We start from the raw sequence: 12,310 nt of genomic DNA, 5'->3' as shown, positions 1-12,310 counted from the left end.
TTTGAGGTTAGCGACTATAAATGTGCAATCAAAGTTTAATATTGGTAGTACCGATTATCTATGTATAGTTTGTCGGAAAAAGTTGAATCTCAGTTTAAAAGAAGAAGAAACAGAAGAAATAGATGACGAAGAAACAGTATCTGTAAGTAGTTGTAATGAAGCTACTTCTGATGTTGAGAAGATAGATGTTGTTGGAGAACTTCTCGACCGAACCTTATCAGGTATAATTTTTAAAATAATTTTTGTGCTTATCAATTTATTTCATAAATTATCGATTTATTATTTTTTTAAATAATATTTGCACTGCTTAATTTTTTAGGAATAAATTCATTATCCGGTCAATCTACAACTTGTAGTAGTAATCATTCTCAACTGAGTATCAATACACAATTACCTGTCATCATCAATGCCTTAAATTTTCTAAATCATTCTCCTATTGCTAAAAAAAAATTAACTAATCAATAATATTTAGAAACAAAAATTGCTGACGTTAACACGTATTTGTCAACTGCTTTTGGCTTAGAGAAAAAAACTAACGATAAAATACTCGCGCAAGAATTTTTAGACACAATTTAAGCCTTAAAAAAAAAAATTTCATGATGAAGAGATTACTAAAAAAGAAAAAATTCAAATTCTCACTTTATTACCACCAGATTGGAGTGTTTATGAAGTTTGTGATATGATGGAAACAACAAAAGATATTTTCAAAGTTTCGAAGTCTCTGAGAGAACGACGTGGAATATTATCATTACCTGATTCAAAACCAGGTAAATCAAACTTTATTTGATATGTAAATCTTTCTAACTAATTTTATTTCTGGATTTAAACATTTATTTCTAGGCCGACCTTTATCTGAAGATGTTAAATCAAAGGTATTGAAGTTTTATGTTAATGATGAAACGAGTATTAATATGCCGGGTATGAAAGATTTCGTGTCTGTTAGGAACAATGAAGGCGTACGTGAGCACATTCAAACATGGCTCATTTTATCAAATCCAAAAGAGTTATATGAGCTATTTAAACTGGAATATCCTGAATGTAAAGTTGGATTTTCCATATTTGCATCATTGCGCCCTAAGTATTGTGTATTAGCAGGATCCGGTGGTACACATACTGTGTGTGTATGTTCAGTTCACCAGAACGTAAAGCTCATGATACTAGATTAGAATGACTGAAATTCAAATTTTGCTTTATGATTATAATTTTTCTTAAGTTATGCATTTAACTCTATGATTTTTTAAAATTATTTTTAGGTTCTAATTTACGAAGATTGACAAGTGATCGTCCAGCATCTGTAATTGAATATAGTGATTGTTTAAAAATTATTTTTTGTGAGAATCCATCTTCGGCGTGCTATTTTGGAGAGTGTAAAAGTTGTCCAGGAATCGATGTGCTCGGAAATTTTTCTGAACGAGATTTTTGAAGAAAATGATATCGATGAGTTGACGTATCAATGTTGGATTTCACAGCTACGGAAAACCCTTGAAACTTTAACGGTAGTTTCATCAGAATTCATCAACGACTTTTGTGAAAAAATAACAGAACTTTTGCCTCATGCTTTTATTGCAAAATCGCAAGCAATATTCATGAAATGTCTTAAAGAGTCTCTTGGAACCGATGAATTTCTTGTAGTTTGTGATTTTGCCGAGAACTACAAATTCGTTATCCAAAATCCAGTACCAGGATTCCACTGGAATAATGATCGATCGACAATATTTCCAGTGGTTATTTATTTTAAGAACAATAACGAATTATTGCACAGAAGTTTAGTGATCATATCGGACTGTAACATACATGACTCGACTGCAATTAACGTCTTTTTGAAAATCGTTACTGATTTTATAAAGTCTTTGTCCGATACTGCTAAAAAGATCTATTACTTTTCCGATGGAGCTCCGCAACAATTCAAAAACTTCAAAAACTTTGTTAATTTATATTATCACAAAGAAGATTTTGAAGTAAATGCTGAATGGCATTCCTTTGCCAGTTACCATGGCAAAGGACCTTGTGACAGTGTAGGAGGAACACTAAAACGAGCTGCAGCAAAAGCTAGTCTTCAACTACCATTTGATAAACAAATATCAAACCCCCAAGAATTGTATCAATGGGCTGTGCAACTAAATAACTTGCCAAAAATCGAAGTAAGATATTCAACTACTGCAGATTATGAAAAAGCAACGGAGACATTAAATATACGTTATTCTAAAGCTAAAACTATCACCGGTACACAAAAGTATCATTGTGCTATGCCAAATACAGATGGATCTCTTACAATGAAACATATCTAGCTCAACTTATGACAGAGTGATTAGCTTGCCAAGTCTGGTCGCACCTAAGTATATTAGTCGAATATTAGGGCGCCACTGGAAGATGGACTCGGCCTTCCAGAACCGGATAATAATGTAATTTTATTAGATGCTCAGGGTCGTTCGTAAATTTTATAATTTTGTGAGAGAGGAGAAGAATGATGAACAGGCTGAAATAAATTTATTTAAGACTTTAATTCCAATTTCTTATCAATTAAGCGCCTTGCTTTTATATTTATTTTCCCTTGGTGACAATTAATAATCTTGTGACAAACTATGCTTATGACAAACTAAACTTATGACAAACTAAATATCGTCCCCTGGACGTTTCCACACTCCCACACACACACACGTATTTTAAGCGTCTCCCGGACGTAACACACTCATACACTCTCTCTTTAAAAAAACCGTCCACCGGACGTTAAACCTTTAACCTTAATAAACCTTGATTAAAAAACCGTCCACCGGACGTTAAACCTTATTTTCCTTAAATTCTACTTTTAAAAAACCGTCCACAGGACGTTAACCCGCATTTTCTTATTTCTAGTGTCCACCGGACATATCCTAAACCTAACTTAATCTTTGTCCACCGGACTTAAATCACAGACACAGTTTCTTTACTCTAACTTGACTCTACAAATTAATTGAATTAAATTAAATTTTACAATTAACTTAAATTTTTACAATTCCTATAATTCACTGTATTTCCAATCAAATAATTTATTTTTGTTTTATGTAATTTATAAATTAATTAATTTTACCACTTATAAATTTCCACTCATTATTTTCTCTGATTAATTTACCAACATTATTATTCATTTATAACTTTCAATTCCTAAATGTTTCACTGATAATTTTCACAATTGAATTTATTTCACATTCAAAATAATCCGTTTTCTCAATTTTACTCACAATCTATTTTACCCAAACTCTAGTATCTTTTATTTAGTTTTAGATATTTTAATTAACTTAAAATTAATTTAGTAATCACGTAATGACTAGAATTTGATTTCGGGTTGACTAGAATTTTAGGCCGGTGAATTGGCGTCACGCGATTCCCGATTTTTATTGACGTTAATTAAGTAAATCGATTAAATTTATGAATTATAGAATTAATGCGGCTGACGGAATAAATTCCAGCCTGTATTAACCTTAAGATAAATTAATTTATAACGGCTGAGGAGCCTGGAATAATTACTACAGAGTTTCGAACACTGAAATGACGGTAACGCGAGACGCGATAGAACTTTTGAGAACACGAGTTTGAACGGCTGGAGAGCCTGAGCTATCCGTTTCTTTACGCGAGATCAACAGAAAAATATTAAGTAATATATTATAATTAATTAGCCAGATTAATCGAATTAATCAGAGGCCTTAATTAATTATAATTTACCTCCAATTATAATTTCAGCAACACTTGATGGATTCAGCGGTTGTTTTGCCGTCGGATGCGGTTCAGTGGCTGATGTCAATATCTCCAAATTTTCCAGATTTTTCCGTTGCCTCAATAACTTCTTGCTCCTTAATTTATTGCCTCTTTACGCCAATGAATATAATTATTAATTTACGATTGATTGAAATCTGTCAATGATCAGTACGTATTAGAATGTTATATAATCACTAAAGCGAATGGCCTCTGAAGAGCCTGGTAATAAAGATGTTAAATTATAAAATGTATCGCCTCGTTCCACGTGAAGCGGACGTAGACTTGGATAATTACCTTGTATTAAAATGTGTCTGATCACTTTAGTCGTTCACTAACTCTTGTCTTCACTTAGGCGTCCATCGCCTTCGGTTGTCCGACTGACTCTCTCGATTTTTGGCACTTCACTCCCTTATAACTCTTCGATTCGGATCTCTTTGATTTACCCCCGGAAAACTCATCCCTACTAAATTAATTAGTCAAAGAGAGGGACGGATGTTCGGGTCTCACTGATTAGTGACACCCGGTGACATGTCGAATCACTCAATTTACTAAACCGGGTTATAATTAGGACCCGTTATCGACCGTGGACAAATCCAATTTTTGATATTGATAAATAGTCATGGGAATCTATTTTACCCTGTTACAAACTGAGACGTATTCTTGTAAAATATTTAAATGCCCAAAAAAATTAAAAAAAACCTTATAAAAGTTATAAATAAAATTAAACCTAGAACTTAAAATTTTGACTTTAATTGTTTATTATCATAATGTATGGTATTCTTTTAGATATCATCTCATAAAACCGCGTATAATGATACATAAATAATAAAAAAAGACATAAAAAAAAGTATAATTAATTTCAAAATTAAAAAAAAATTATAACCGATCATTATCCCATTACGAGACCAGGCTCAAAATTCGTTTTTTGAGGAGTAATATTTTTGAAAATTAAAAAAAAAAATCGAAGGATACAAACAATCTTAAAATCGCTGTTTTAAGTTTAAAATTAAAAAAAAAAACAATCAAATACATAATATATAATTTTTTGCATAAATTTTTTAGAGAATTCATCAAAAAACACGAGTTTTGAAAAATAAAGATCCAAATCGGACAACTTTTCACTAAGTTATGGCTATTTAAAAAAAAAATCCCCGAAATCTTATAAAATTCATATCTCTCGATTGGCAGTAAGAAAAAATTTGAAAAAATTCATGAAAAGCTTTTTCTAGGGGTACAAAAAAGTGCCCGAATTTTAGCGAAATCGAAGATGCAAAAGTCATCAGTAGGACGATTCGGCATGGAATGCCCCACATACACTCGGACATTTTCGTGAAATTAGTCAGGATAGCTTCCTAGAACCTCAAAACGTCAAAATCTGATAGAAATTCGGTTTTTGCAAATCGGACCGAAACCAATAACCTCCCGAATTTTTGAAAATTTTCAATTTTCTTAGCGGGAAGTTGAAAATAATTTGACTCATACTCGTCTTTATTGCATAAGACTGCATGCATACTGAAATTACTAGTGAATTATATATTATGAAAAAGAACTACAATTATGAAAACATATTGCTATACAGTATGTAACTTACAATGACTTAATTTACGAACACAACAATTATTTTCTGTTTAATCACATTAATACTCGTCTCATACATCTTCAACAAATAGGTTTCCATTCGGTCGGCAAAAAGTTATCATGAAGATAACATTTTTTGGATTTGATAACTTTAAGACTTATAAAAAAATAAAAAATAAATTTTATTTTTAAAAAACTTGATTAACTTTAAGTGTAATTTGAATGGTCCTTATGGTACTTCAGGCAAATCAGGAAGAAATTCCAGTCGGGTAACAATACCCAAAATTCGTTTGTTTTTTTTTTGTATTTCTTGCATTGACAAAGAATCCTTGTGACATTTAATAAAAGCTTTGTACAGCCGATTGTACAACGACATTTTTGTACTAGCACAAACTCTTGTCGACTCGCTTGACAACTTCACTGAAATACAAATTGTCTGACAAACAGTGTCTGTTTTCAATCAGCTGGCGTTTCAGCATATGTGCGTCAGCGCCACTAACTGAGTTTAAAAAGCGCTAAACACTGCACGCTATATTCGAATATAGGTCGAAGAAATACGAGATTTCTCTCAGTAAAATCGACTACGTGAAAAAAACCTGAACCAGCCCCCCCCCCCCCGCCTAAACGGGTCACATAGTATGGGTACGTTCCCTTACGTGTTTATTGTTGAAGATTTGATGTACATTTGATCTACTAATTTAATATTTTTTTAGAAATTTAATCACTCTTATCTTAAATCATCAACATGGGCATAATTGGATTTGATTATAATACATAATCGATAAAAATGCAATTCGCGCTTGGGACCGAAATAAGGCCAGAGTAAAATTTGTATCACCTCAACACCAAAGTTTAAATGTTTCAATGGAGACAAGCTCATAGCACGATTTGGAAATAAATGGGACAAAGTTAAAATATAACAAAAGTCTGGTTCGTATCTATTTTTTTATAATGAAATATAGAAATTATTTTATTTTATTTTACAATCATTTTTATTATGGCTTTAATTAATTACTGAAGTCTAAATTATTATTTTTAACTTCCTGCTAAGAAAATCAATGATTTTTTTAGAATTGCTTCAAAACTTCTGCTTCGATCAATTGTATGATCTAATCAACTCTTTTTCTTAAAAAATGACGTCGATTGCCGTAAATATATATAAGTATAATTGTGGATTGGACCTGGTATTTGGAAAGTCTTGGAATCTATTGGCGGACTTGGAAGGAACTGGTTGGAGGTTTTGTTTATGGAGGAAATGAATCGGTGGGAGGAAAGACTAGTTGTGATTGGAGTTGTTGGAGTAAGTGAGTCGATTTTATGATTGTTGGGTTAACTATTTTATTTTTGAAGTAATATTTTATTATTTGAGGAGTCGTATATTTATTCAATTTAGTCGAGTCACGTTTCAAGTCAGTCAATTCAGTCGAGTCAGTTTCATTAGCCATTTCATAAATATTGTTTATCTTTTCATTATTCTTTTGTATAGCGACTTCGTTTAAATAAATGCTATAGTTTCATGTTTCAATCAAATACGTTTGACTAATTAATTTAATAACAAACCTTCCTGATAAGTTAGGCATAAGATCTCTCTTTTGATTTTAATACTTCGTGGTCCAGTACGGGATTATCCTCATCCTGAGATTCACTGAGCATAACCAGACAGGTACGTAAAACACCTTAAGTTTTACACATGTATGAGCCCGTATTCTATTACGACTACATGAGTTAATAAAATAAGTCGGACACATTACAACTTAATTCAATACATTCCCGTGTGAAAATAATTCGTTCCAAAAAAGTTCCGCATGTGGAACTTTTAAATATGCGACAGATTAGAACTTTGAATGGAACTTTTTTGGAACGGTAGTAAGTTTAATGGTATAAAAAAAGTTTTATGAGTGAACTTAGAGTCAAATAAGGATGTTCTTGGAAATTTTTTGGAATTTTATATCGACATTCCAAAAAAGTTCCATAATCACCACTTTTGACCTTTTTCGGAAGCTTAAGAAGCCGTTCCAAAAAAATTCAAAAATCGTCCAAAAATCATTATTTAATCATCCATTATAGAACTCAAATAGATGTTCCAAAAATATTCCAAACTAGTTCCAGAATCACCACTTTTGACTTTTTTATGGACACAAAAAGGCGTTCCAAAAACTTTACAAAATAACTACTTTTGCATCTTTTGTAGACTAAAGACGTTCTAGAAACATGCAAAAATAGTTCAAAAATCACTACTTTTGAATTTTTTATAGAACTCAAAAAAAACGTCCATAAAAAATTCCAAAAAAGTACCAAGAACGTTCTTTTTTAACTCTTAATTTGCTTATAAAAACTTTTTTTTTTTAAATCAGAATTACTAACGTTCTAAAAAAGTTCCATTCGAAGTTTTAATCTGTCTCACGTTTAGAAGTTCCACATGCGGAACTTTTTTGGAATCTTTTTGGAACGAATTTTTTTTACACGAGTTGAAATTCTTGATACACGGATAGTGTCATTTTGTGAATTGTCATAAAGGTTAAGTCTAATTGATAATTATAGGTGATATTAAGTCCAATATCGTAAAGAGAATAATTAAAAAGAAAACGTTTTTTTCAAAGTCGACTTATGTTAAAAAAAACTGATGAATAACATAAAAAATACGCTTAAATGTTCAAGATTTCTCGAATATTGCGGGATAATTTAAAGTACATAAATATTCTAGAAAGTTTGCTTTTTAGAAATTGTAATGGACGAAAATTACAGCAAACGGTGTTTTAAACAATCAAAGAAAAATGTAGGCTTATCTTATGGTTGTAAAATATATTCTATTGCAAACGAAATATACAAAATTTTATAAACTATTTCAATGGAATGAGAAAACTCTGGATGCATTCTAAAATGCCAGCATCTTCCGAGTCCAGTGGTTTTTAAGTTAAACTAGAGTAGATAAACAGGGAGGCTTTCCCTCCCACAACAGGGATCTGCAATAGCCTCGTGGATAAGTGGGGGTTTGGGGAAATTTTTCATACCGACAGTTGAGATAGGGTGCGCTAGTGGCGCTTTCTGTTGATCTTCCATAGTGGTATCCGAGAGAGGGCGCTTGTGGCATTTTTCCTAGTAGATTTGTTGGGCTTGAGGGAAGGGGGATTTGGGATTGGGGGAGGGGATATGAGATTGATACTGTAGGATCGGGGCCTGGAGTATGAGGTGGAGATATGGGATTGATATGGTTCATGAATAAAGATATAGAGGGCGTTAGAGTGGGGGTATTTTTTAAATTTAGGTGGAAAAAAATGACGTATGTTGTTATTGTTTAAATGTTTTTAAGATTAAAGTTTAAGTTATGCGGAAGGGTGGGGATATTTTTATAACAAATGACGCATTTTTTTTACTTATTAATGCGTGTATACCTTATCTTATCTTCAACAACTTTCACTTTTATTTTGTTATAAACAAATGAGTCAATTTTTTCTGAAAATTTACACTTTTATCTATTTTTCCCCCATTTTTCCACCAAAATCGTAGTGGGGATTCGTATTATAAAACCTCGATTTATCCAAGAAGTCAGTACAGTACAGGATACGTTTTTGTGTGTTAAGTTAGTGGTTAAATGTGTTTAACTCGATCGTTCCCTATCTGTGCTTATGGCTAAGTATAGTAATCTAATTTTTGAGTTATTTGTTCGACATCCATTCATTTTGGATTGGATTAGAGCTCAAGCTACACGCCCAGATGCAATCAATAGAATCGATCGCTTAATAAAAATAGTAAATCTAATAAGAAAATTGGAAAAGTTGCAAAATCGCATGATCAATAAATAAAAACAATGGAGCTAATAATCGACTTTGTTGGATTTGAAATGCCGAATTGTGCATTTGTTGTAAAAGAGCTGTGTATTATTGATATAAATAATACTAAATATACCAATGGATTGTATCATTGTCAGTATTGGCTATTCCAACCACCAATGGAATGCATAAATGCTACAGTTTTGCGTGAAAGTGAAGATGAAAATGGCGATCGACATGGAATCATGTGGGATATAGGCGATACACCATATGATTCATTTAAACCAATAATGGCTGAGTTAATAAAAAAAGTGCGCTACTTTAATGTCCAAGGAGCACAGGCGAAGGAAAGACGAAAAGATAATCGATTTTGCCGTTCCAATCATTGATCTACAGTTGATGCGACATTTTTCACTCGATTGCTTAGAAGAACTTAACAAACCACGATGTTTGCATCGTATCAACACACAAAGAGAGGTCACTTCGCATGTGCATTTGGTACAACACAACAACTCAAGCACTGGTTTTTGAAGTATTGGGGTGTTGGGAAATCCTACGAAAAGTCTGTTCAACTGTTTTACCAATTAAATGATTTAAGGAAAATGGACGTCACTGACATTGCATGTCTCGATGATTTGTTCATTTTACGTTTTGCAAAATCACAAATTAAATTTGTATGGGATATACTTCCAGGGCATTTAAAGTATAATGAAAAATTAATGGACTATTCATTTTGGATCAAACATAACCCACTATCAACTTCGAGCTATGATATTCCAGGAATATGGCTTTACCCGTTAAGAAAATATTGTACTACATGCAACAACATGAAAGATAATGTACGAAAATAAATTAATGTCTAAACTTTATATGTATGTAGATCTTAACACTACTTATACTAATTAAAATAATAATAATAATAATAATAATGTATATTGAAAGGTATGATATAAATAAAAAAACAATAATTATAATGAAAGTCAGTTTTATTTCTTTCATCTCCCTCCTACTCCTCCTCAATACAATACAATACATGTTTAAGTTAATTTTCTTACAGTACTACTTAATGGATTATACTCAATTATACGATCGTGTAAAATAAGACAATATGCAGATGTTCGATCCGGAAACTGTTCATCAGATTCAAACTCAAGACGAATATCAACTGGTCCAGATTTAATAGATTCATTTTGCTTCGAACAGTCGATAATATAGAGTGGTGCTTCTTGTAAATATTCAGTTTTTGTCAATAATGGTTTCGATTCTTTATTATAGTATGATGTTTGAAAATTAGTATACATATCATATATTAAAGCATACTAATTACGACTAATGTTTAGATTTAAATTCAGATATGGATAACTTTGAGAATTGAGAAATAGCTTTACATCTCTGATATTACAATGATCGAATTGACTGGCGTTTTTCGTTACATCATTTTTTCTAGCAGTTTGAAATCCTAGGATCACATATCGCGGCTTTTCCAATTGCGTCGAAGTCTTGATTGGCCAAACATGTTTCGTTGTTCGGGGGAGTAGCGGGTATTCGTACAATTGCCATGTGCGAAAGCTTATTGATATAGCTGGATCATTAGCAATAAAATTGAGTGCTTGAATTTTTTGCTTGTCTGACATTGTGACGTATGGGACATTCCATTCTACCTTATTGAGAAGAAGTTTCACTATTTCAGCCCTATCACCAGCAGCAGCAGGTGTATGTATATATGTATTAACATCAGAATTTGATCGTATAAGAATTAATTCATGTTTGGCATTCATGATAATACGATTATAATCTTCGGAAAATCCAAGTATGTAATTTAGTGGTATAGAAATGTTGAAATATCCATCATCATTAGTCAATTTACTATCATTATTGATCAACCATCCAGCATTCTCTATTGAATTGACTTGCCCAGGACTCAAAGATATATAATTTTTCATGAGACTTGTAAGACCCACATTTTTACATCTATCAATTTCAACAGCACTTAATTCATAGCGTATTTCTTCAAACATATGACAAATAGCCATATTGACTAAATTCATAGTTGCACCTGCGCCGGTGCCATCTTGTTTTACAAATCTTCCGCAAATGTGCAAAGAACTTTTGCTCGGTAGAATGCATAAGTCCTGATGTTGAATACTGATTCTAATTTCATCACTATTGTTAAATGTTGATGAAGCATAAGGTTGATGTGAATGAACCTCATAGTGAAAAATTGATTCATCAAAGATGATTGGTTTCTGAATGTCTAAGATTTCCGCCATGGTAATATAATGCAGCACAAATTAACTTTCCTTATTTTGCCAATCTTCCACGTAATTTTAATCCTAGACTTTTGAGGAATTCCACGTTCTGGGGTGTTAGCACTCTGACAGGAGCACGATGACTGATGGGTTTCAGACATGATGATCCACTTTTATAGCTACCGCCAATCGTTTTATCAAATACAATCCCCATTATTTCACTGATTTTATATGCAATCTTATTGTAATCGTTTCACTACGAAAATTCACCAAATTCCCATCTTGATCAACAATTCGCAGCTGAAGATTATGTATTGACTGTACTGCGACTGGTAAGTAAATGATGTGAGATCATTTAATTCAATGAGAGGTACTTCAATGATCTTATAACCTGGTGCAACACTTGGGAAAAATTCATGGACTGTGTGAACTTTATGGTTATTCATATATGCACCATTAGTAATATTGCACTCAACTCGCAGTGCATTGATGTTAAGGATTTTTATTGGTAAATCAGATTTGTGTATAAGGTACGGTGCAAGGCGACGATTTCCAAATCCCAATAATGATGCGATTGAATCTTTCGGTTCAAAATTTTCAATACGATAACATTTAATTTCACTATGTAATTCATTGTTATTTGCTTTGATACTCAACTCTACACCCTCAGGTAATTCCTTTATCAAATACTTTTCAATGTCACGTAGTTCATAACTTTCGGTAGGTATCAATATAATTTTATCTGCTTCCTTTCTATTTGCGCTGGATAAATAGAACTTATTACAACCTTCATCAACATTAGGTATAGAATTGAATGTTAACAATTCCACAAGTCCCAAGACATAAGTTTTTCCCGGTGACAATTCAATCGGTGGGAAATATTGAGCTTCCAATGTGGAGGTAGCTCCAGATAGTGTTAACGTCAACGAATCAGCCATGACTAAACACACATCAATCAATCCACACCCATTTATAGTTCAT

General features: G+C 32.3%; 1 protein-coding gene across 1 annotated transcript; it reads right to left on the bottom strand.

Moving 5' to 3' along the window:
* Positions 1–10,399: 10,399 nt before the first annotated feature.
* Positions 10,400–11,350, bottom strand: LOC130671929 (uncharacterized). Its single transcript, XM_057476073.1, has one exon. It carries the CDS (start codon positions 11,348–11,350, stop codon positions 10,400–10,402), a length of 951 nt encoding a protein of 316 aa, XP_057332056.1.
* Between the last annotated feature and the right edge of the window lie 960 nt (positions 11,351–12,310).

This window comes from Microplitis mediator, chromosome 7 (assembly GCF_029852145.1).
Source record: "Microplitis mediator isolate UGA2020A chromosome 7, iyMicMedi2.1, whole genome shotgun sequence".
NCBI classification, from domain to species: Eukaryota; Metazoa; Arthropoda; class Insecta; order Hymenoptera; family Braconidae; genus Microplitis; species Microplitis mediator.
Note: the sequence above shows the minus strand (reverse complement) of the source record. Positions and strands in the feature narration are given on the sequence as shown.

What these genes read in the sequence shown, in the direction of transcription:
- LOC130671929 (XM_057476073.1), bottom strand. Translation starts at nt 11,350, where the DNA reads ATGGCGGAAATCTTAGACATTCAGAAACCAATCATCTTTGATGAATCA.